Consider the following 26865-nt stretch of genomic DNA (forward strand, 5'->3'; position numbering starts at 1 on the left):
TGGTGCACTGGGACGACCCAGAGGGATGGTATGGGGAGGGAGGAGGGAGGAGGGTTCAGGATGGGGAACACATGTATACCTGTGGTGGATTCATTTTGATATTTGGCAAAACTAATACAATTATGTAAAGTTTAAAAATAAAATAAAATTAATTAAAAAAAAAAAATGCAATGGCTTCCCAAGGAGACTCCTTTAGAAGGAAGAACTTCATGCATGGTTTTGGTTTACTTTTTTTTTTATTTAAATTTTATTTTATTTTTAAACTAATACATAATTGTATTAGTAAGGTTTACTTTTGAACAGTTCTCATTAGAGTCATATTTCTACAGGCATGAACTGGTTGACAATAGAGACTCCTCTGTGTTTATGTGACCAATGACAACAACTTCAAGAAGAAAAATTTTCTATGGAAAATCAGCCACCAATGTTCAAATAACATATGTGTCTACTCAACATAATACACAAATGGCTTTTCCGTGTAATATTCTCTTCCTCCACTACACAACTGACAGTTGACTCTTTCACAGCTAAAGCCTTGAAATGGCAAAACAGATTTTGACAACATCTTCTGTAATTAAAAACGGCTGCTTAGATGCTGAGAGAGAATTTTCTGAAGGATAATGTTGCTTTTCCCTTTTCTCTTGAAAGATTCAAATGAAAGAGAAATGTGTTGAAATCAAGTAATTAGAATTCCATTTGGTCCATCACCCCTTTTCAAAATTTATTTCAAGATTCCAGATTTTACTGACAACTTTTTATCCACCACAATATCAGGGCAAGAATAGAATTTGGTGTTTTCAAATGAATATATATAATCAAAAAGTCAATATGATTTATAATCGCAAAGGAGTTGTCAAGAAATGTTAAATATCTAAATATTTTTTAAATTGACTTTGCATCAGAAAGCTCAACTACCGCTTTGGAAAACCATGCAATTTTGGCAGATTTATAACCCCTCATAATATCCATCTCACCTTTATCCATAATAAGGGCTCTGATGTTTAGCTCATTATCATCCTAGAGAGAGGAAAAAACACCCTCCCTAGCTTCCCTTGATGCCGGGTGTGGAGGGTAACCAAGGTGTGACCAAGAGACTGCAAGCAAAGGTGGCAAGTGTTACCTTCCAGCGCAAGAGGGTACGTGTGCTCAGGTGCGTCTGACTCTTCTACAACTGAGTGACGGTAGCCCATCAGGCTCCTCATCCATGGGATTTCCCAGGCAAGAATACTGGAGTGGGTTGCCAGAGAACGGGTTCCTTCTCCAGAGAATCTTCCCAACCTAAGGATCAAACGCACGTCTTTTGCATCTCCTGCACTGGCAGGCAGATTCTTTTCCACTAACGCCACCTGGGAAGCCAGAACTCATCCTGAAAGAGAAAAGATACATCCCTATCTTCCTTCTCCCCCTACTATGTCCTGTTGTCTGAAACAAGAATGTGAAAATCAGCTTTCCCGGACCCTATGGATAAGAACTAACCATACGCAAATACTGATATAAAGTTTAAAAATTAACGCATATATATGGAATTTAGAATGCTGGTAATGATGACCCTATATGTAAGACAGCAAAAGAGACACAGATATAAAGAACAGACTGTTGGACTCTGTGGGAGAAGCTGAGGGTGGGATGATTTAAGAGAATAGCATTGAAACGTGTATATTAACATATGTGAAATAGATCGCCAGTCCAGGTTCGATGTATGAGGCAGGGTGCTCAGGGCTGGTGCACTGGGATGACCCTGAGAGATGGGATGGGCAGGGAGGTGGGAGGGAGGGTCAGAATGGGGAACACATGTACACCATGGCTCATTCATGTGGATGTATGGCAAAACCACCACAATAATGTAAAGTAATTGCTGCTGCTGCTGCTAAGTCGCTTCAGTCGTGTCCGACTCTGTGCAACCCACAGACGGCAGCCCACCAGGCTCCCCCGTCCCTGGGATTCTCCAGGCAAGAACACTGGAGTGGGTTGCCATTTCCTTCTCCAATGCAGGAAAGTGAAAAGTGAAAGTGAAGTCGCTCAGTCATGTCCGACTCTTAGCAACCCCATGGATTGCAGCCTACCAGGTTCCTCCATCCATGGGATTTGCCAGGCAAGAGTATTGGAGTGGGGTGCCCTGTAAAGTAATTAGCCTCCAGTTAAAATTTTTTTTAAAAAAAGGATTAAAAAAAAAACAAAACTGCAACTTCCATCTTTATAGTCTATATCTTAATACAACAGTAATTGTTACAGAATGCAAAAATATATGAAATGTACTCAGAAATGAATACCTTTCTCCAATTCAGTCAACTGACTCTGAATTTTAATTAGTCCAATTAAAAATAATCAGCAACAATGAGAATAAATGACTTCATATAGTGTCAATACTTGAAATAAATTTTTAAAAACCTCAGATTCTAGAGTTAATCAGATATGTCCTAAGACCTTTTTAAAAAATCAAACTATTTGATTCCTAAGCACCAAGAAGAGGATACTTAAAAAAACAAGGTCTCTCCCAAAAAGGTGTTAAAACTGATGTGTGGAAATTTCTGTATCAGTGAGGATACAAAAATCATTCCAGAGAAGTACAGAATAGCCAAAACAATATTCGAGAAAAGAGCTTAAAAAACACAAGTCAGAAGCCCTGGTCATTCCAACTGTCAGCTGTATAAACTGGACCATATCCAGTTTCCTCTTGTGGTGGTGGTGGTTTTGTTGCTAAGTTGTTTCCAACTCTTGCGATACCATGGCCTGTAGCCTGCCAGGCTTCTCTGTCCATGGAATTCTCCAGGCAAGAATACTGGAGTGCACTGCCATTTCCCGACTCAGGGATAGAACTCAGGTCTCTTACACTGCAGGCGGATTCTCTACTGACTGAGCCACAGTAAAGTGAAAGCCACTCAGTCGTGTCCAACTCTGCGACCCCTTGGACTATACAATCCATGGAATTCTCCAGGCCAGAATATTAGAAAGGCAGCCTTTCCCAACCCAGGGACTGAACCCAGGTCTCCCACATTGCAGGCAGATTCTTTACCAACTAAGCCACAGGGGAAAGACTCTGAGCTACCAGGGAAGTATCAGTTTCCTCTTAGAGGTTCTCAAAGTGGTTTTGGGAAATGGGGTAATATACACCCTGTGACTTCACAGTTCTCTTGCAGACATTTTAATATGAAAAAATACTTTTTAAAAAAAGAAAGAAAAAAGTATGAAAATAGGTCTAAAGCAGATGGACTTTATAAATATAAGGAACTATTATTCATAAAGCAAGGTACACATCCTAAAATATACATTGGCATTCACATTTAAAAAGAAAAGAAAGTAATTGTTTTTTAAAGACATATGTCATCATAAATGCATTCATATTTTAAAATCTAATAAAGATCTCTTCTCACCTGCCCTTGACATTTCAGGGAAAAGATGGCTTAATTTCCTTCTCTGAAGATTTCCCCCTCACAGCTAAATAAATAAACAAGCCTAGTATTTACCAATATTATGTAAAAATGACTTATACCTGACAAGACATTTTTCATCTTATAAAATGAGAAAAGCATTGATTCCATGATTGATTGCAAAACAGAGTGTGAAAGGCAACCAGTGGACAGTCCAAACCCACACCAAGAGAAGGCCTCTGGTGGCGTCAACCATGCTAAGAATCTCTACCATTTTTTCAATTAAGCTTTATTAAGTGAATTTTTTGTTAATTAACTGTTTTAAAATGTCTGAAAAAAGTAATTCCCAGGCAGTACATTAAGTTCTGTCCATTGTGTTAAGACCGTACAGTATGTTGCTACGTGGCTTCTCGATTTTATCAAAATTACATCTGCAAGAATGAAAACCATTTGTCTACATTTAAAATTCCTCATTTCTACAACTCAATATTTTTCCTTGATGTATTCTAAATGCCCTGGTAGAAATTATTTTGAAAAGAAACCATTAAAGGTATGCTAATGACTCTGAATTGTGACAGATGCTGTGGAAACAGGCCTGTTGGCTGCAGTGCAGCACCATTAACTATCTATCATAAAGTCCTCTGGACTTGCTCATTTATTACTGCTGTGCTGCTCAAGGGGGGGAAAAAGCAGCAAGAGTTTCTCTTTCTGAGGCAAAAATCATAAGGCACTCACTTATTCTAATGTCATGATCCCCACTGTTTATCTGCATGATAATTAGGAAAAACAGAAGTAGTGAAATATTGTTTTAACAATGTGATTGGAATTAAACCGCTGACAAGGCCAAGGAGAAATTCCATGTGCTTACTGACTGGTGGGTCTCCACCATGAGACACTCACTGCAGGGGAAACAAGGCCAGTTCCCCAGGAATGAAACAAGGAATGAACTGCCAGCCTCATAGGGTGGCACAAAGAGGAGAAGAATTTAGAAAGAGGTGATGTGAATGTGTCATTACTCTGAGAATTTACTGTCTGTGCTAAATAAGTTGCTTCAGGCGTGTCTGACTCTTTGCAATCCTATGGACTGTAGCCCACCAGGCTCCTCTGGCCATGAGATTCTCCAGGCAACATAGACGAGTGCATGGTCATTTTCTTCTCCAGAGGATCTTCCTGACCCAGGGATCGAACCCATGTCTCTGATGGCTCCTGCATTGGCAGGCAGGTTCTTTATCGCTAGTGCCACCTGGAAAGTATCTTCTGTCTACAGTCTGTTAGAATACTTGCTGATGACCCATTTTAAGGATAAACACTGATCTGGCCATTGTGGGAATCAAAACCTATAGCGTTACATTTTTACAAAGGGACTGTGTACTCACTAGCTCACAGGATCCTGCCAAGGAAGTTATAAGGAAAACACCATGTTGATTCTGGAATGGAGGAACTTGACGCCCAAAACTGAGGGGACTGGCTGAACAGCAAAGGCTCATTAGTTGAAGAGTTCAGAAGTCAGGTCTTCTCTCTCTAAAGCCATGGCTTTTTTCTCAAAGATCAAATAAGAATGAAGTGGCATGAAGGGGGAAGGGACAAGAGAGAAGGGTAAGAATGGTTTCTTTGAATCCTCACAAGAACAGGAAGATTATGACATCATAACATGTTCAATACAGATTTTATAATCATGCAACACGGAGGTGTGAAAATGTATGTAGGCACCGAGGCCTTGGCCTACCAATGAACAGCCCTTCTGCCACTGGGCTGACACCAAAGCTGTTCCAATCACAGGGCTGCTGCCGAGCGACAGTAAAAGGAGGAGGATGCCTTGCTTTTCTCATCCCATCATCAGCTGTTGACAATGAGGGCTGAGCAACAAGACACGTGCCCAGGTCCTGCCCTGTATATCTGAGTCCACTTGGGCGCCTATATTGACAGGGGACTCTTGGTCAAGCTTGGGAACCTCCAGCTAGGATCACAGCTCTTCCTCTGACACCTGTATTCACAGTTGATAGAGAAAAGGAGGCTGGTGCAAATGTCACAGCTTTGTAAGTCATCTATAGATTATACAAGAGCAGGCAAAGGACAGGAGGTGTAGAAAGAATTAAACAATCCCTTCCAGGGAGGTAGTATCCAACCCAAGCAATTTTTAACTACACAAAGGAAACCACTCAAGACAGCCATAAATGGATGGATGAGAAGTACAGTTTCACAGATGTGAACACAATCAGCTCGTGCCATAGGTGCTGAGCATAGGTGTCTGACAAAAAGTGCTGTAATACCCCAGGCTCAAGAGTTAGTACTAACAACTTGCTACTACAGTCCAAATTACAGGCTGTGGGAAAGCCAAATGCTTATTATGCACAAAAAGACTCTAAGTGTCCACCTTTTCAGTAGACACTGGTCCCTAGGCACTAAGGAACAATGATAACAGATGCAAAATACTACGTCTTTAAGGAGACCTTTGAAGTGTTCTGAAGAGGTCTCCAAAGTCATCTATAAAGCAGAAGTCAATGTATCCATTCGTTATTTATTTTAGAACCATGTGGTAATAAACTTGGTATTATTATATATCCAGTGCCTCACTTCATTTTACCAATAGTTGCCTACTCTGGCCAATGAAAAGGACTCTTTCAATAAGTGTTTCATTTATATGTAAAAGCCCATGAACTAATGTCATCTAGACTCCATCAAAGAATTTGTCAGTGACACCTAGTCTCCGAAAAAACCTGATAGAGTCCTCTACTCTGTGTAACCTTCAGCAGCCTTACTAAGTGATTATCACCTTTTCAAATGCTTTCAGTTTAACACACTGCCTGGAAGGAGTCAGGTGTAAGGAACACTGAAGATACCAAGCACAGCAGGTAGGAACAGGATGCTGTCACCAGCCTGCCTCAGCTGAGTTCCTCTCTCCACTGACACAACGGCCCAGGAGCCACAGCTCAACCGCCTTCCTGACTGCTCCCAGGGGCTTCCCTATGGTCAGTGCTCCACCTAACAGAACAGTCTTGCCATCTGGTTGACCAGAGCAGCCCTGAATGACCCCTAACTGACATTATCCCAAGATGAGGACTACTGGACAACCCAAAAGAGCCCGTTCACAGCCGAGCCTCCCTGGCCCTCACCTCTGCCCATTCACAAGAATCGTCTCCTGACAGATCTGCAAGAGGTTCCAGCAGGTCTGTGCCACTTCTGACATCTCTCGTTAACAGCACCAGAATGGAATATTCAGTAAGCACTACTGAGCTCCTACTGAGTGTAAATAAATCTCCATGTGGACAGGCAAGCATAAACGACATGGTTCCTCTTTGCCTCCCCCAACCCTACAACAAATTCACATTATAAAATGGGACATGAACACACACTTGACCATACCACTCTTTACTCAAACAGGGTCATACCTGGGGTGACCATACGTCCTGGCTTCCCTGGAACGTCCCAGCTTCTGTGTGCTGTCCTGAAAGAATCAATTAATGGTGTCTTCTTTCACCTTCTCTGTTTGGATGATAAATTATAGGGTTCACCCAACTCATAAAAAAAGCTATGAACAAAAAGTTTTGGAACTATGGAAAGGCTGTTATCACTCCTGAGCTAGAAACCAGAAAGGCTTTACAAAGACAACATTTATGCTGGGCTCTGAAATGAAGGGTGAAATTTAAATGAGGGGCTAAGAGTGGGTGGAGAAGTACAGGATGACATTCGGGCAGACACGGAGTCGGGCATGGGTGCCGTCAGCCTAACTAGCTTCTTTTCTAAGTGGTGGTCTATATTGCAGCCAACTGTAAGCTTCCTGAGAGCAAAGACTGCGTTCGCTCTTGTTTCTCCGGCTCCTGACACAGCACCAGGCACAGAGGATGCGCACACAGCCTACGGGCTGCTAATCACGGGCTGCTATTCAAACAATGAATCAAAGTAAGCGACACTGTGCCACCTATATCCCATTACACAGCTCTCCTGTTTCAAGAGGAAGATGATGGCCGGGGTACTAGCGCTTTTCACCGGCCCCACAGTTTCAGAGAATGTATAGGAAACACCTAGAGCTGGGAGAACCCAAGCCTCTGCAGTCACTGGGTCAGAAGTTATGGGGAGACAACCAACCAGAGACAAGGATTAATGAGAAGTGGCTGGGAGGTGACAGCAAGGGACAGTGCCAATACGTGCCACCTGAGCCCTCGCCTGTGCCACCTTGGGCATCTCAACAAAAAAGGAATGCTACCATGCTCAGAAACCAGAGGAACCCCCAGCTCTAGCCCCAGCTGCTCACAGGGCAGAGCTCCAACAAGCCACAAAATCCTGCCTAGGAAAGCCACAAGGGCAGCAGCAGTTCTTAAGAAAGAAGACTGACGTCCTCTTCCCACAGAGGAAGAATTTCTGCCTCCAGACCACCAACATCAACTTTTTCTCTTGAGTTTTTGACTTGCTGGCCCCCAGCATCACATGAGCTGACTCCTTAAAATAAATCAATCTTTATATGCGTACAGGCAAATATGTATGTCCACGCACACACCCTCAACTGGTTCTGTTTCTCTGGCGAACCCTAATACAGGTTTACCTAATCCTAAACCCAGTATTTGTATAGTGTTTAGTATTGGTATAGTTTAAAAGAATGTTTTCAAAAACTTTGTCATCTCATCCAATTATCAAACTTTTTCCAATTCAAATATAAAAGTTAAAATGCCCTGAGTAAGTTACTTAAAAAAAAAAACAACAAGAGGTTATATTACAGCATCAAATACTAAGTTAAATATTTTTATTCCCTTAGGATTAACTCCCTTTCTCCCTAATCTGTAACTTTTCAGACACAGTTTCAGACAATTCCTAATTAATATAAATTCAATAAGGGCAGGCATTATTGTTTGTTTTGTTTTGATGTATCCCCAGTACATAAACCAGTGCCTAGAATATAGTAGGTTCTAAATAATACCTGAATGCAAATGCAAATGACATACACACACAAACACACACACAGGTGGTGTGTGTGTATATATATATATATATGTACATATATATATATATATATGAAGGAAAAGCAAATAGGAGACGTTCACTCTTGCTAAATCAATGGGCACTGGTTGTGATGGGCAAGCTGTGTTTTAAATTACTGTAACAGCTCTGCTCTAATTCCACATAAGTACAACATAATCTCATGATCATACAATGAGAACTACCCATGACCATTATTCACTGTATTCAATGACTGCATTCCTGCCTCTTTGTTTCAAGGTAACAACAGGAAGAGATCAGTGACATTTACTCCCTATCTCAGTAGTCATAACAGTGGCCTTGAAGATAATTGACAAATACCATGGGCCTTTCCCCCATTATTTAAGAGAAACTATGGGAGAGGCATCAGTTTCATTTTCTAGGAAGCTATAACATTAATCTCTACCCAGATACGTGAGGCTCTTAGGCAAGGAGATACGCACACAGAAAGGGCAGTTGAGAAAACTGCAGCATATAAAGGAAAGACAGCAGAGGTGATGATACCAGAGAAACACGTGTCCGCCTCACCCTGCTCAAGAGCTGTCCGTCCCAAATGCCCTCTGTGCCTGGCTTACGCCGCAGGGAGGCTGCCCATCCGCAGGGAGGCTTCTATTCTTCCAGCCAGCCCAAGCTTGCAGAAAGATTCCTGACGTTTTTGTTCTCTGATCTGCAATCCTGGGAGCCTATCTGAAAAAGGATCACTGACGAAGAGGAAAATCATCCTGAAGAGAGATTTAAGTGCTGGTCCTCACTCCATCACTCTGTCCGTGACGGCCCCGGGCCTTGCTCTTCCCCCTAGAAGAGGGGGTCGCTAGGCAGGGGATTTCTACCATCTCCTCAAGTTCTACCAGGAAGTTACAGTGATCACAAGAGATGACTGTGCCTCCATCTACACCACAGCTGACTGGTCTCTGAGAAAGGACAAGACAAAGGAGCTCAAACCCCAAGAGCGGGCTCTGAGCAGGACTAGGGAATGGCCGCAGCACTATAAGCGTAAGGCTCCCATGTCAAGAGCCATGCTTTCCAGAGCACACGCTTCTCGGGCTCGCTTTATTCAATGACATCTGGGAGAAGAGAGGCCCAACTTGGCACATGGCATCGGGGCTGTGACTGAACACAGCATCAAGCCACCTGTCAAAAAGCCCCAGTGAAGAATTAACTAGTTTTGTGAACTTAGTATTGCACATTTCGAAGCCTCGTTTGCTAACAGGCCCCGAAGTTTCAAGACTTCCAAATCAACTCAAAGGCCAAATCATCACTTTAAAATAAGAACTACACTTGCTAAGAAGAGGCATGCGGGACCTCCCGCCAAGACGAGTGCCTTCTGCAGGCCATTGGAAGCCAAATCAAAATCAGAGGGTTACTTGATGAATTTCACTACCTGAAAGTATCCAGGCACGAAACTAAGACAGCTACCGTTAAGGACCTGCACAAGAGGCCAGCATCCGCCAGGGCCAGACAACTGTGAGACCAGGGCTGCACTGAGACGGACTCAAGAATCGCTTGTCTCTTCAAATCATTTCTTTCCTTTTATATATACAACTTCATAAATCTTTCTGTCTTTATATAAAAAGTACTAAGTAATTACTGAAAATATGTATTTTGTGCTGCTGCTTCTGCTGCTAAGTCACTTCAGTCGTGTCCGATTCTGTGTGACCCCATAGACAGCAGACCACCAGGCTCCCCTGTCCCTGGGATTCTCCAGGCAAGAACACTGGAGTGGGTTGCCATTTCCTTCTCCAATGCATGAAAGTGAAAAGTGAAAGGGAAGTCGCTCAGTCGTGTCCGACTCTTCGAGGCCCCATGGACTGCAGCCTACCAGGCTCCTCCGTCCATGGGATTTTCCAGGCAAGAGTACTGGAGTGGGGTGCCATTGCCTTCTCCGATTTTGTGCTATATATAAGTAAATGTAGTCAAGACAATCAGGTAAACCAGAAAATGTTTGAAACATATATAAGGAAAAAGAAATATTAAAAAAACCCCACAAACCTATACCAAGCTTTCTGTCCTTGCAGATATACAAATAATAAAGAGCATACTGATTTTTATTCTACTGCACATCACATTGTAAACAAGTCCCATGACATTAAATAATCTTTTTAAAACTTTAAAGACTGAAAAAAAATCAAGATTGACATATTCTTTCTTTAGACGTGTTAATATATTCAATCAGTGACAGGCAAGTCTTGTTCTGGAGTCAGAGTATGTTTTGAACTTTATTTAAGACAACTATTTCTCCCCTGTTTCTAAGTTACTGAAAGAAGACTCCCCTGCATTAATACAACTGGACAGACCTCCCTGTCCAGTTAAAACCCTTAGGTTTTATAAAACCTCCATGATGACACAGTGGCAATGAAACACACTACCTCATCATGGACGCTGGGAAGGAGGAGGAGGTGTGGCCCTCTTCCCCAAATACCAGCTAGCATCCTTTGTGCCCAGGTAACAGACATGTCTATCAGCAGTGGTCAAACTGAACATCCAGCACTTCTCCCCCTTAATGAGAAAGGGAGGGAAATAAGAATTCCAGATCAACTGAGACAAGGCTGAGGTGATGTCAAATCAGTGTAAAGTGTATTTTGGGATAGGCATAACCTGGCAACAACATCACGTCACTACTCTGTCTACATGAGAGACAAGTAGTAAGTCCCCCCCTCCACTAGGTTACACACACACGACAAGCTTTTGTCAACCCCCTGCAACGTCTACACTACAAATCTAGGAAACAGCTCCCAAAGCCTTGTATCAAACTGTGGACACCTTAAGAACATCCCCTTAATACACAGCAGCCTGTTACTTGTCCATGTCCCATCTACAGTGACATGGGGACAGGAATGTCTATTGTACAGCTTCTCTCGGATGACAGACGTTAATAGAAATGCATGGATGGATTTACAGCAGGCATGGATCAATTTCGAGTTATTTTACAATTATTGATTAGGGAACTCAAACAGTCTTTGCTACCCGCCAGACAAAAAGCTAAATCCACCTCCCCTCTTCATAAATCCTGAGAAAAAGCCAAAGGAACTGAAAACTGATGTATTCGGGAAACAAAGCATGCCAAGACAAGATTATAACCAACTCAAAGCTGAGAATCAAGTAACAAATGTATCTCCAGAACAGAGCTTGAGAAGCTGGCATTCTTGGCAAGCCACCCTCGCTGGCAGCAGCGTAACCTTTGTTGCGATCGGAACTGACGGGAGGCTTTTTCACTTCAAGTTAAAAGATTTCTGTCAGGGTGAACATATTTTAATCCCCTGCGTGCATTTGTCCCATGTCACTGACAAGGACAAAACCTGACTACTTCAAGTGTCTGCTTTTGTTGTGTCAGTCTAGGGGCCTATGGACATGTTCCCAAGGCTCGCAGAAAAGGAAAAAATAAACTCCGAGGAGAGAGGAGACGAAGGGTGGGGGGTGGGGGTGGGGGCAATGTTATAATATACACATGGAGCATATGCGGAGCTATAGATATATCTTGGAAATGGTGATCTCCAAGATGGGGATACATGGTGAAAACATGCTGCATCCTACAGGAGGATATTATTTAGAACTTGTTCTTTTTGATGCCTTCGGGGTTGGAACTGAGCCAGTTTCTTTATAATATACTGGGTTCCTCAGGGAGTTTTAAAAAAAAAAAGTCTAAAGCACCAAGACATTCTCCTGATTCCCATTCATGGCAGGAAATGATGGGAACATTCCAAAAACGCCACCATCCATGGGCAGGAAATTTAAAATGGGATGGGGTGGGGTGGGAGGGCATTAGGAAAGGAAGGAAAATTATGTCAGGCAAGGGCGAGGTAGAGATATGATAGTCATATTAAAAAATAACAAATGACTTTTAATGAGTTAAAAAGTAAATAGGAAATAAATGGAAAATAAAGTAAGCATTTGAAAAGATGAAGCCTTGATCTTAGGTAGCAGAAGGGTTTAATCCACTATAATACATAAATTTAAGGCATTTAATAGTCATTTTTTAAAGGCATAAAGTAGATCAACTTCTGTACCTTTTAATAGTGTATATGTATTTATACACAGGAGGGGGCAGGAAGAGAAGGGGACGACAGAGGATGAGATGGCTGGATGGCATCACCGACTCAATGGACGTGAGTCTCAGTGAACTCCGGGAGTTGGTGATGGACAGGGAGGCCTGGCGTGCTGCGATTCATGGGGTCGCCAAGAGTTGGACATGACTGAGCGACTGAACTGAACTGATAAATGTATTTTAATTACTTTATTTTGCTAACAAAGGTCTGAATTTTCATTGTAAGCCAATAAACACGTATTAGCAAAAAGATTCCACCTTCTCATATCCAAGAAAAGGACACCTCTCATGTTGATCCTTTCAAAACACAAGAACTCCTAACAGCATTTATACTGTGCCTACAGCTAAATCACTTCTACTAATCAGAGTAAGTTTTCAGTAACAAAAATCCAATTTAACCAAGGAAACAGAAGCTTTTAACTTTAACTATTTTTCTTTGTTTTAAATGGGCTATTTTTATTAACTATAGAAAATTAAAATAGATGTGACTCTTGGAATTGGTAACCTATTCATAAAACAAAATTACTTAGGATGTACAAAAAGTCAATTTATAAGTATATAGAACTTTGCATTCTCTAAGAACTCCTGTATTTATATATTTATTCATCAAGGTAACAGACTTGAAAGAAAAGTACATTCACAACCTTGTCCTCGTTTTAAACACATGGAACAAAGGGCATAAAGAAAAAAAAGCAATTTGCCTAAAATTACATGGAACAGTACCTGGGGGGTGGTGCTGGTGGTGGGGTGTGGAAAGAAGGCTATTTCTGATAAAATTACTCTTCAAAAAACTCTCCAGAGAAGTAGGAAAACACTTTACTCTCTAATTATTTTTAATGATACAACTTGGATGCCTGCTACATTTCAAAGACACAGAATCTACACAGATCTTGGTGAAGGCATTTGTTTTAGTTTGGGTTCATAAAAGAAAATATCCAAAACAATTGTTCCTTCACCCACAACACAGAACACCAATCCATATGTCTGCATGAAATTCTTTACCTCTTTTCATCCATTCTACTTTCGTCTAAAACTCTAGCAAAGACGGCAAGAATTCATTAACTCAGGTTAGCACGGTATCTGCCTAGATCCTATTACTCGCAAATCACGTTAAAAATGTTTTAAGACACGATAACTACATACATGGAATATATGGCCCAAGAATGTATCCTTTTCCAGGAGGAGAATTTGCTATGAGGAACATTATTGAAATTGTGGTTAAAAATTAAAACACTACACCCATGTTAAACTTGTTGATTCTGACGAGTGCACTTGCTTACATAAGAAACACACTAATTTTAAGGTATAGAAATGTAAGGGGGCAACTGGCACAGTGTGTGTACCCCACACTCCAGCGGTCTTGAAGACGTGCGTGTGTGCTTGCACATATGTGCGTGTGTGTAGACTGTACAAGAAAAACCTGTGGAGGATCTTCATTCTGAATTTTCCTAAAGTTCAGTGAAAACACAGAACACACAAGTGAATCCGCTTCATGAGTGACGAAACACTGTTAACATATGTCACACTGACTCTTAAGAATTATCTGCTGCAGCAAGTCTATGCCTATTCTCAAGAATCATCCCGCCAGGCTAATGCATCATTACCTTTCTTTCACCTGTACTTTTCTTTCAAGTCTGTTACCTTGATGAATAAATATATAAATACAGGAGTTCTTAGAGAATGCAAAGTTCTGTATACTTATAAATTGACTTTTCATAAAGTAACAGAAAAATAATTGAATTGTCTTTTATCTCCCCTGCAAATAAAAAGTTAACAACAACAACAACAAAAACGAAGCTTCTGCCTTTATATATCGATGTTCTGAGGGCAAAGGAATAATTGCTACAAACCAAGTCCTTTTGTATCTCTATCAACCACTCCCCGACCAGAACAGAACACACCACAGCAAACATTTTTTAAAAATAAGCCCACTCAAAAAAAAAACTCTATAAAAGTACATAAAAACACTTCATTTAACCAGTATCCTTTGCAACGCAGATTCACAGGTGAGAATTTTTCTGGACTACTGAGAAACTATTTCAATTCACAATGGCCTAGATGGAAACTTTAGTTGCAATGTGTATTACTACATTCAATGCTCTTAAACAGACTGTCAACCCCCAACAGTGTTATGATTATGCATATGATACTTATTTCACAGGCAGGAGCACACCAGGCCTATGGCCATGGCTGCCGGCCTCTCCGATGCGTAGGCCCACCACGCTGTGATGTTTTAGTCCTGTGTGCGCTCACCATACGTGTGGCTTCTGGATGCCTGTTTTCATTTATGTCCATGTGCCTGTCCCTCAAAGTCCTCTCACCCTTTCTACAGTGGGACCAAGGCCAACACGGTGGGGCCAATTCACTTCCGGCTAAGAACACATTCAGGCTGGCAAGAAGGCTGGAGTCGGTTGCCATCTCCTCCTCCAGGGGATCCTTCCAACCCAGGGATCCCACCCAGGTCTTCTGTATTGCAGGCAGACTCTTTACTATTTGAGCCACCAGGGAAGGTCCCCCTCACACCAAAAAAAAAAAAAAAGTAATAATAACTAAATTTGCTCAACTGTGCCCCAAATAAGATCACTGAGGCAGCGGAGGTCCAATCTGCAGCACTGGCTGTTACGTTGTGCACACTTTAGGTTTCCAATCCCTTAGAAACAGGAATGACTGGCTGTCCTACTTCTATCAAGCATTTATTAACACCAAATAAGACGCTGGACTTGAAAGGTCTTGGTTAAACAAAGAACATGAGAAACAAGTACCAAGTGTTTTCGCTGTGGTGCTGATTTATTAACAAAGGCCGTGAGCACTATGGCACAATCTAGAAATACTCCGTGACTCACTTTGGTTTCAGAGTTATGGTTCCAGGCCATCAGCCAGCTGTGTTCCTGAGAATCAGACAGGTTAAGGAAAAGAAAAGGATCAACTCTTAACGCCTGAACAGAAATGTACACAAATAGGTTTATAATAATCTCCAATAAAACTGGCCCTGTGACACTGACTTGTGTTCTTTCTTATCAGGAGATTATTAAACACAAATCTGGAATTAAATTTACAGTGTTTTAAACAGGCAGAGAGTATTTAAACACACAGCTAAGTACAGAACCTCGTAGCCATGTGTCATGCAAGATGGAAGAACTGGCAGAAGTTTGCTAGAAAACTCCTCCAAACTTAATCTCAACCAATTTCTATGACAATGAAGACATCTGATAAGTTTACCACCAGTAATCATAAATTATTGGTGCTGATCATTCCATTTTATTTTTTTTGAAAACCGCTTGGTGGCTGAGGAAATCATATTCTGCCTGGGGCTATGTAGCTTACCTCGAATTATTTCAGAATCATCTAAAATGACTCATTTTTCTATTAAAATGATGAATGAGCTAAATGAGGTATGTAATAAATACTGCAGGTTTGCAAACAGATTCCTGCTCTCTAGAGAATGCAGGCCTTACTTCATTTGGTAATTCTGCCCCTTGGTATTTTCAGGAGAAGTCATCCTTAAAATATAGTTAGTAAAGAAAATGGTGGAGAGAGCCACAATGGAACAAAATGTTGAATGTCTTTATGGTGAAGGGAATAACCCCAGGCTCCATAAAACTAAACCCTTATACCCACCAAAGCAGGGCACAGTTCAAAACATCAAGAAACACAGAAAGAACATACCTCAGTCCCATTTAGGAATCATATCTGCCCAATAAAGGCAGGAATACATAAAAGAAGTAAACACACAGTGATTCCAGAATGTTCAGCGCTGTGAAGACCTTAATGTCAGTGAGCAAAACCGAAGCACACCTCACTCCTCCGTGGTGTGTCACCTAGTAAACACTACTGCTCTTCAGTTTACTACTGCATTCACCAAACCAGAGGTCCACGTCCCACAGGTGGAAAGCAGTTCTCCACGGCTGTACGAGAACTGACAGTCCTCAGGCCTGCCAGGGAGACAGGCCGAAAAGGATGCTTCTGAACAAAACCGAGCCCATCGGCCTTAGAGTCTCATTCAAAACAATGCGCAAAGCACTCCTCTTTGGGATTTGGAAGGATTGATGGAGTTCATTATGTTTCTGTTCAACTTTTAATCTGTCACAGGTTAAAGCAAATACTGAGGGCCATATTTCTCAGCCTCTTCAGTAGGAAAAGAGATTATGATGTCAGTTTAATAACATTCCAAGGCCCTAATGACAGTTCATCTCAGACCAGGCAGTGAAGCAAATAAGTTAACAATAAATGCCAGGGCACTATAAAGAGATGGAATTATAACCAACCATTTGCACCTTAGTTACCTATGGATTTTTACTCAGTGCTCTCCATACCTCACCTTGACACCCATAATGACCCAACTGATGGGATGTCAATAAGCTATTTATGGCAGGGTGACCACATATGACACCACTCAACAGGAGTTGCCCTGAGCCAACCACTGTGCAAGCAACTTGATGAATTTGCAAAGTGCATTTAGAATGACAATATGACAGCACCTTTTAAGCAGAGGTGCTCCTTATAGCTGTCTTTAAGTACAACTACTTGTTGACAAGAACATCAACTGCATTTTCCTCAGATCCTCTCTAATCCTTCTGTCAACAGGTCACACAAACTGTGATAGTTCCTTGGGGAAAAAATGCAACACCAGCAAACTGCAGTCACCTGTACAATGTGCTCACTGGACAGACTCACCAGCCTTGACAGTGAGATTTAATCTCCACTTTCAGAACAATGTTCAGCCATTCTCTCCTCCAGGCCCCCCAGTATCTGCTCAGCATGACAAGAGGCTTCTCTCGGACTAGATGGTAATGTTACGAGCCTGTGTATTCCTGCAAATCCTGATGAGGAAAGAGTCTGACCACATACATTTGAGAAATACATTCATCTGGTTAAGACACTCCAGCATTCTTACCTGAAAAATCCCATGGACAGAGGAGCCTGGCGGGCTACAGTCCATGGAGTTGCAAAGAGTCGGACATGACTGAGTGCACACACACACACACACACACACACACACACGCACGCACGCAATGCTGAAATCTGCAACAGTAATCCTATTCTTTCTGGGCTCTTAACATAAAGATGAGGCTGGCATACTGAGACAAAACCTGTTTCTCTTTTTCTACTACTGTGGCAAAAAAAAGGTACCAAGATCTGGCCTGGCATTCCATGGAATATCTGACTAAAAATCTCTTCCTAATAATTTCTCCACAGGACTGTATGCATTTCAGCTGACAACAGCGTGCTGCTTTAACACACACAGGAGGCAAAGATCACACCAGAAAACAAAGCACACGAGGGAGAAGACAGGAGATGGAGGCTTTGTCCTGGCCTGCTGAATTCAAATATTTACACAGGAGGCAAATGATGCTGCACGCCTCTGCTCCCACCTGTCCCGAGGGCTGCTGCCCTTTAAATTTCCTGGTCAGATAGGAACTGAGTGAGAGACAGGAAGAAATGGGCTTGCAGACAGATCCTAGGTCCCATTCTCACCAGTAACACCGAGGAAATTATCTTATGCCTAAATGGCTTAAATTTCTGACACAGAACAGAAATTCAGTATTTAAACAGTCCTCAAAAGTGAAAGCTCAAAGTCATTAACTTCATTTTTAGCATTCAAAGCAAACTAATACTCCATGCATGTCAGAACAATTGGGGATTCGTGTCTATAGCAAGAAAAACCAGCCCAGGGCATATATAATCAGAGGGAGTGTGTTAATAGAGATTATAACTGAAGTACTAAATTGCACCACAAAAAAGACCAAATTTTTTTTTTTTAAAGGATTAAGTGTCCAACAAAAGAACCCAGGATAACTGCTGCTACACTGCAGCTTCATTCACCTGGTTAATTTTAATGACACTAAAAGCCCCAAGTGATCACTCTTAACTTTCTTCAACCCAAAACTTTTGAACATGAACCCTGTTGATCATTTCAAAATTACAACCCCAATGGTAACCTCTGCTCTTGGGAAGACCCTCACTTATATACTTGGGCAGCAGCAGTATTCTTTTCTACTTCCTTTAGTCATTTTCTTCCAGCCCCAAATTCAAACCTTTTTCTCTTTAACCACGAAATTTCAACTGTCACAGTTTGAAGCACAAATAAAACACAGAAGTGAAAGCACAAAGCACAAAATTAATCAATTCTTCTTGATTGCTTCACTAGTGCATTTCAGACAAAAGGGAAACTGGGGATAAAAAGTGACATTTTGGAGAAAGAGTAACTTAAATTTGCAAAAACTAAATTTATGCATTCACTTACCCTAATTTTTTGTGCTTTTTTCTAAACACTATGAGGTTTTACAAATTCAAAAATGTTACCAGCAGAAAAAAAAAAAATCCAAGTTAAGAATGACCTTCCCCACCCAGCTTATACTTGACTGAAGAAGGCAGACTCAGGAAGAGAGATCAAATCTAATCTATCTTCGCACCCCCAGCAACTGATGTGACCTAGCACACACCAGGTGTTCCATAAACATGTGATGGTGGGGACCACAGAAAAGAATGATCTCTTTCCATTCATTCCCTCCTCTAGTCCATCTTGCACCCTTCACTACACAACTATCAAAATGCCGTCTAACCACTGCACTTCAAACCTTTGCATGTATACAGTCCAGCGGTCTCTGGATTGCATACATGTGCCTCGTGATTTTAGCTCTGCCAACTTCTTCTGCCTCATCTCTCAACACTCCTCACCCTTTACTTCCCACTCATTAGCTCCTGTGGTGTTCCAGTGCCCCCAGGCTTCCATGCTTTACTGGCAAATACTGTAGGCTGGACCATCCCTACTCCTTAACCACACAGGCAATTCCTACTCAAACATTCCACTCTGGTATCATGTCTCTAGGAAATCTTTTCTCATCTTCCCTACTTCCTCTCCTCCCATTTCCAAAACCTGCTGCTGCTGCTACTGCTGCTAAGTCGCTTCAGTCGTGTCCGACTCTGTGCGACCCCATAGACGGCAGCCCACCAGGCTCCTCTGTCCCTGGGATTCTCCAGGCAAGAATACTGGAGTGCGTTGCCATTTCCTTCTCCAATGCATGAAAGCGAAAAACGAAAGGGAAGTCGCTCAGTAGTGTCTGACTCTTAGCGACCCCATGGACTGCAGCCTACCAGGCTCCTCTGTCCATGGGATTTTCCAGGCAAGAGTCCTGGAGTGGGGTGCCATTGCCTTCTCCTTCCACAACCTGAGTAGACTCAATTCCTCACTTATGAAATCGGCAAGCATTTATTGACTCTCTACTCTTTGCCAGGCTCCAGTACGTATTAGGCTCTCAAATGTGTGTGAACGAATGAATGCAGATACAAAATGGTTACAAGAAAGTCAGTCTCTGCTTTCACTGAAGTGAGAATTCTCATAAGGATATAAGTAGCAAGGCTCTATCACAGATTTGGCACTTTTTAACATTATTTTTCATGTATCTGTCTCCCACACTGCAGTGTGAATTCCTTACGGATTTTGTCTTTTTCACTCATATAGCCACAGTATCCAGCACCACGTTTTTCATATAGTAAGCACTCAATAAAACATCTGCCCAAAAAATGCAGGAAACTCTTTCACATTTAGCTTTATAAGCTCCAAAATATTTAAGCAACTATTTCTTTAAGTAAATTGTGGCTTCAAGTTTAGATTCAAAAACAAAGAAGAAAAATACTACAGTTCTGTGGTTGTAAAAAGAAATGACTAATGTCAAACCAGCACAGTTTAATACAACAGAAAGGAGGAGTGAAACAAAATGTTAACTGGCATTTAAAAAAAATGTAAATGCAAAGTCCTTATTCTTTAATTTAAAAAAAATTAATGACACAGCAAATATTAGGTTTAGATGTACAGGCTCTCAGAGATACACAAATGTCAAGTCACATTAACTTTCAGGTTTCCCAGCTTACTCCTTTTAATCGCTCTTTCTTTACAGAGTTGCTCTCCTGCTCCTAAGCCACAGTCCTTTCATGTGAATTTTAGTTAACATTTTCAAGCAGATAAAATTATCAGGGAAGTTCTTTCCCAAAACCTCTGGGTAGAATCAGCTGATAAAAATGCTGGTCCCTGTCCATGAGAGGTAGAGGGTGAGGGACTGGTAAGCTCTTCTTGAATCGAGAGCAGGACCCGTGGCTTCTCCAGCTACCACAATCCTTCCAAAAAGGAAAGTTTTCATCTGATCCTATTTTAAAACTTCAACAACAGGGCCATCATGACTTTGCCTTTCAGAGAGCTTCAATAAAGCTAGCTGCTACAACAACTGTGGGAAGAAACGGCCTGGACTCGCATCTAAGGAGACAGCAATCTAAATGTCAACCGTGTGTGGGCGGAGGATGGGAAGGGGGAAGAGGAGTTTTATTCGCAGCACCAACAAGGCGTCAGTTTGGGGTTTTTATCCTTCCCCCTAGTTCTACTGAAAGACAGCTTTCCAATTCCTTCCAATGTGTGAAATCCAACCTTTACTCTCTTGCTGGCTGCAATATTTGGATTCTAAATAAAAAGGAAGACACCAACGTTTGGCCATCACTCAACAGAGTCCCATATACTGGGGTTAAGAATGGCAGCCGTGGGGGTCCAGCACTCAGCAGAACAACGCTAATGGTCCTGGGTGACTCTCACACGAGTCACGGGTTCTGAGGACGCCACTGCCACAGCCTGGGGATCGAGGCACTGATGGACGACACAGACTTGAAGTCGTGTCCCCAGCACACGTCCTACAGGATGGGGAGATGCAGACTCTGTGTACATGGCGGGCGGGGGCGGAGGGGCAGAAGGAAGTTTACACCCCCTGAACATGAACTATACACGCAGCAATGCTAGTTCCTTAGGCATCTCCTTTACACCATTTTCATAAGGTGTAATTATGGTAAAATACACATAATCTAAAACTTACCATCTTAATAACTAGAAGTGTATAGTTTCAGAGTATAAAGTGCATTCAGACTGCTGCAAAACCAATCTCCAGAACTCTTTTCACCCTGCAAAACTAAGACTCCAGACCCATTAGAAAGGGCTCATCACTCTTCCTTCCACTCAGCCCCTTGAGACCACCCTGCTGCCTTCTGTCTCTGAATGTGACTAGATGCTTCACACGATCGGAATCACACAGTATTTACCTTTCTGTGACTGGTTTATTTCACTTAGCATAATGTCCACAAGGTTCATCTAAATTGCATGATATGTTAGAATTTCCCTCCTTTTAAAGGCTGAGTAACACTCCATCGTATGTATATGACAATTTTGTTTATGCATTAATCTACTGAGGAACACATAGATTTCTTCCACCTCTTGGCTATTATGAATAATGTTGCAATGGACATTGATATATCTCTTCAATGTCCTGCTTTTAGTTCTTCACGATACTGGATGCTTGGGGCTAGTGCACTGGGATGACCCTGAGGGATGGTATGGGGAGGGAGGAGGGAGGAGGGTTCAGGATGGGGAACACATGCATACCTGTGGCGGATTCATTTTGATATTTAGCAAAACTAATACAATTATGTAAAGTTTAAAAATAAAATTAAAAAAAAAAAAGAACCAGAAGAGTGGGGCCTCCCAGGTGGCTCAAGCAGTAAAGAACAACAAAATTCATCTGCCAATGCAGGAGCCACGGGAAATGCAGGTTCGATCCCTGGGTGGGGAAGATCCCTTGGAGGAGGAAATGGCAAGCCACTCCAGTATTCTTGCCTGGAGAATCCCAAGGACAGTCCATGGGGTTGCAAAGAGTCAGACATGACTGAGGGACTGAGCATGCACACATGCCAGAAGAGTGGACTGCTGAATCATAGGATGATTCTAGTTTTACTTTTCTTGAGGAACCACCATACTATTTTCCAAAGTGACTGTACCATTTTACATTCTCAGAACATCCTTGCCAATACTTGTTACTGTCTTTAAAAAAAAAAAAAAAAACCTTTTATTTTGTATTGGGTAGGGCCAATTAACAATGTTGTCATAGTTTCAGCTGAACAGTGATGGGACTCAGCCATACATATTCATGTATCCACTCTCCTCTAAATCTCCACTCCATCCAGGCTGCCACAAAACATTGACAGTTCCCTCAGATACCTTACTGGTAACCTTAACCACAGTCATCCTAACACATAAGATGATTCCTTAGTAACTTTAAACGTTTATGCCTGTATTATTTTAATAATTAGAGGAAAATTCAGTGAAATACACTCAACCATTAAAAGGAATCATGCAAATACATATTTATTGGTATAGAAAGGCCTTAAATAGTCTAAATATTTTTCAATATGAAAGTTACTATAAGAGTTACATAAAACTACATATACTACTATCTGTTTGGAGAAATACAAATATACATATTAACATAAATGTTTAATACAGACTTAGTGCAATGCGAAAAGGAATATAAAACAATAAACCAGAAAGTTAATAGTAATTATCTCTGGATAATGGTAATCTAATTGATTTTATTGTTTTGTATTTATTTCCTGATCTTTACCCAACAAATATGCATGTCTTCTGTAATCATGAGTAACAACAATAAAGGTGATAACATGGTAAATCACTTGGGAGTCACCAGGTACCCAAACTGCTGTAGGCAGCCATGTTGTTGTGGCCAAGAACTACACTTAAATATCTGAGAATCCTCAAGCCAGAACAGGAGCCTCTGGATCAACTATAATGCTATTGCATAAATTCTACTTTTAGTCCCAACGTCCTTTGAGGACTCTGTTTGGCCAATTCATGACAGATGCTGAAATTAAGGAGCTGTCAGTAATTTGCCACCCCTGACTCCAGAATCAATAAAGAAGAGATCTGCAAAAAAGAATATGTAATGCCAACTTCTTATGTTTAACCTAAAAACAAAAATATATAGATAGGAAATAGAGAGGATTTATAAGGTACAAGGAAAATATGTGCTGAAGATACACTGCTCCAACCCAACTACATTACATAATATTCTAGTTACTGTGACTTAAGAAATTTTTCTTTATTTTCACATTTCTTGTGAAAACTCTCTTTTTATGCCTTCTCATGTGCAAGTGTGTTTAATGAGTTTTTTTTTTTTAATCTTAATCTTGCTTATCTCCCTGAAATAAAAGAACAAGGTAACATGTTCAAATTTAGACCAAAAGAAGTAGAGAAAAGAATGCTTCAAAGAGAAGAGGCAAAAGCTGGGACACAAATAAAAATGAGAACCAAGGGGTCCTCTGCCCACTAGAAACCTCGAAGCTTGCTCCGCAACCCCCACCCGCCACCCTCCACCACAAGCACTATTAAACTCTCTCCTCTCCATCCCTGGCCTTCCAATTGGGAGGCTGTAACATTCATGGGAATGACCCTTAACGCATGGGCCCGACATGTTTTCAACTTCCCCAAAAAACCCTAAAACTCAGGAGCACAACAGATGTCATAATTCAATTCCTCAATATCTAACGCTTTTAATTCTGAAATTAACCCCATTCACAACGAATGACTCCATCCACATCTCTAGGCCTCAGTTCCACTCAATGTGTGTGTCCTCACAGGGACGCTGGCCAGACCCTAGACCTTCCTTTCTTAGTCCATCACCTCTGTTCTGGTTTACTGCCCACCCATGTAGCCTGGATCCTGAATTAGTCACTGAAGAAATGGATTCAGTACACAATGGCTTCCTATTTTCTCTACTGGCAACTGGTCGTAGGTTAGCCTCTCAAAGAAAGGACCAAGAGAAAGAACAGGAGAGAACAGAAACTGACTCTTTTCTGATTAATTGGTAACAATCCCCAGCTGCCTGCTGGACTAGGGACATCCCCTGAGTCTTACATCCCAAGCTCTCCGCTATATGGTTACATTTCTCTCTCCAATGAGTTCCCAACCATATTCCATTGAGAAGACAGGGAAATGACATGAGGGTTTCCAGGAAGGCTAAAGTGAGCACTGAGTAGTCAGGACCCCAGGCTTCACCCAGAACAGCTCCACTTTTATTTACCAACAGGAAGATGTCCAACCAATCATGTTGCATGCACAAGACACTACTGTTCAGCCATTAAAAACCACATTGTCGTGATATAAAGAGTATGTTCATGATGTAAACACTGTGTACAGCACTATCCAAAGTCTTCAATAGGTAACAGACCTAGGAATAGAAACTGTCTAGAGGGAAACACCTTGGGGTGAACCATGGTTATGTGAGAGTGGCAGGTTTACGGGTGCCTCTTAAATTTTCTGCTACTAATAGTCATTTTTAAACATATTTATGTAATATTTAAATTTCTAAAAAAATATTTTCTTTGAAAAAATTATTTCCTTTCTTATAAAAAATGGTTCCCCTTTTCTGAAGTCCAGAAAGTGACGGATCAAACGTTACTCACCTCCGCGGGAGTCTTCCCAGCTAGAATCTGGTGGCTGCCAGCAAGGACAGAACTAAGCTAGGCTCTCACCCCAGAGGTTTCAAATACAACTCGGGTGGGAACAAGCAAACAATATCCCTCAGGTAAGATGCCTGCGTCTCTGTGTTGATCTTTTCTTCAATAACTCTCATTACACCTGCCTTAGAGTCCTTGATGGCTAACCTCAGCGAAGTGTCAACCACTTATAAAAGGCAAAGATTAAGAAAATCTAAGCAAAGAGAGCATGAATATCATCCACACTGGGAGTTGGCAAGCTTCTCCCAAACATCAGCGGTTTCCTTGTAGACAAGACCTTCCCACTAAATCTTTCATGCTCACCAGGTGCTTTGCCTTTGCACGCTCCTCCTCATTTGATATCCTCTCACGAAGGATAGCTCTGGTCAACTGCTCGTTGGCAAAAGCCTTCTCTGCATCGAGTTCTTTGCTTTGCTTCAGTCTGAAAAGACAACAAAGTTCTAACTTAGAAAAAATATATATTTTAATAGTTGACATCATGTGCTTAATGGAATACTTAAATAAAAATATAGAAACAACCACAAAGTTAGTAGCTGAAGTCATCTTGGCCTAAAATTTATCAATAGCAGGTATATTTTCTAATAAATCCTCATGCACCCTTTATCCAAGCATTTAAAAGAAGAGAATTCAAATATACCAAGAGGCTAATCAATCTAACTGCTAAATTAGTTTTCACTAAGTTCTTCTTATGTCAAATTGAAATCTGCCCAACTAAATATTCTATCCCTGGTGACTCCATCTGCCCTCTGGAGATAGAAGTAATACATCTAATTAACAAGTCATCTATAAGACAAATATTTGAAGGTAACCATCATCCTCCCATCCAAACTGAGTCCGCTATTTATTGACTCTATGCGAGGCACTGTGCGAGGCACAGCACTGACAAGGACCAGCCCCTGATCTCATGGACCTGACATCACCGCAAGAAATACAAACACTATTAAAAGATCTTTCCTCCCCGTGACTCTCTCATTTCCCAACAATCTTTATCTGCAAAAATGGCCAGACCTTTCAGGAGCAGGGCTCCTCACTTGTGGGATGACTCCCAATTTGCCCCTTAGCTCCAAACTAAATATTAACACTGCAGATGCGGTCCAGCAGAGTAAGACAGCGGAACCTCACCTCCCAAGATTCCCAACCAACACTAATTCTACTAATGAAGCACCTGACTGCATCGGGTCTATCAACCTCATCACACAATTAGATCATACTAAGCTGCGATCCACTTCAACCTCTCTCCTGTGCATGACAAAGATGTGCCTGGGCCCATAAAGGTTCTCAGTAATCACTGAGCGAGAGTACATTTTAGGCTAATCTCATGGACAAAGATTTTGATTGCCTTTTCTTCTTTGAGAGAAAAATCCCTCTATACCATCGTATCCCTGAAGTTATAAGTGATGCTATAAAAAGAAAAAGCAAAATTGGTATGTTGGTATAAGTGAAATTCTGAGTGCAATCTACTTCGTAAGTGGGAATGATGAGAACCAAATTGAACTCAATACTAGTCTATCAAATTTCAGTTTTAAAAAGGATTCTTGAAAAGAAAAGAAAACTTTTGGTTACTAGTTTTAAATTGCTGTATCACCTTGATACTCTGAAATTCTCACAAATCGATTCTAACAGATAAAATCAGTTTGTAAAATACATTCCAAAGTGATAATGCTTTTCCGCCTAAAAATTAAACCTGTGTAAACTTATGTCTTGAATAAAGATAAATAACAGAGGCAAATATACTTTTACCCAAATAAATCCTGGAGTTATATAAAAGGAAAGCAACATGAGAAACAAAATGGTCCCCATAAGGACAGCATGCAGACAACTGCTGAAGTTACTGTAGCAGATCAGAAAACAAGGTACATAAAGCATTTCTAACAGCCTATCACTTGTAAGCAAAAGGCATTACTTAGATGACAAGTGAGGTGGAAACGAAAAATAAAAATGACTATAATTTACAGATCACCTGCTTGTATGCAAACACTGTGCCAGGCACTTTATATACACACCTAAAACTAGTGTGAAATTCAGTTTTCATTATTAGTTCTTGGACATAAAGTGAGTTCTACATAACTAAAGCTTCTCAAAATTTCCACAATTGGTATATCAAATTTTAAAGTATTATTCACTTTAATAACATTTTTTCTG

General features: G+C 41.2%; 1 protein-coding gene across 1 annotated transcript in view; it reads right to left on the reverse strand.

Moving 5' to 3' along the window:
- The window catches only part of CHCHD3 (coiled-coil-helix-coiled-coil-helix domain containing 3), a 292353-nt gene that overhangs the window by 163166 nt on the left and 102322 nt on the right, over positions 1-26865 (reverse strand). The window contains exon 4 of the mRNA XM_005905148.2: positions 25027-25144. Coding sequence (XP_005905210.1) covers positions 25027-25144 — 118 coding nt within the window. The remainder of the gene's footprint in view (positions 1-25026; positions 25145-26865) is intronic.

This window comes from Bos mutus, chromosome 4 (assembly GCF_027580195.1).
Source record: "Bos mutus isolate GX-2022 chromosome 4, NWIPB_WYAK_1.1, whole genome shotgun sequence".
Lineage (NCBI taxonomy): Eukaryota > Metazoa > Chordata > Mammalia > Artiodactyla > Bovidae > Bos > Bos mutus.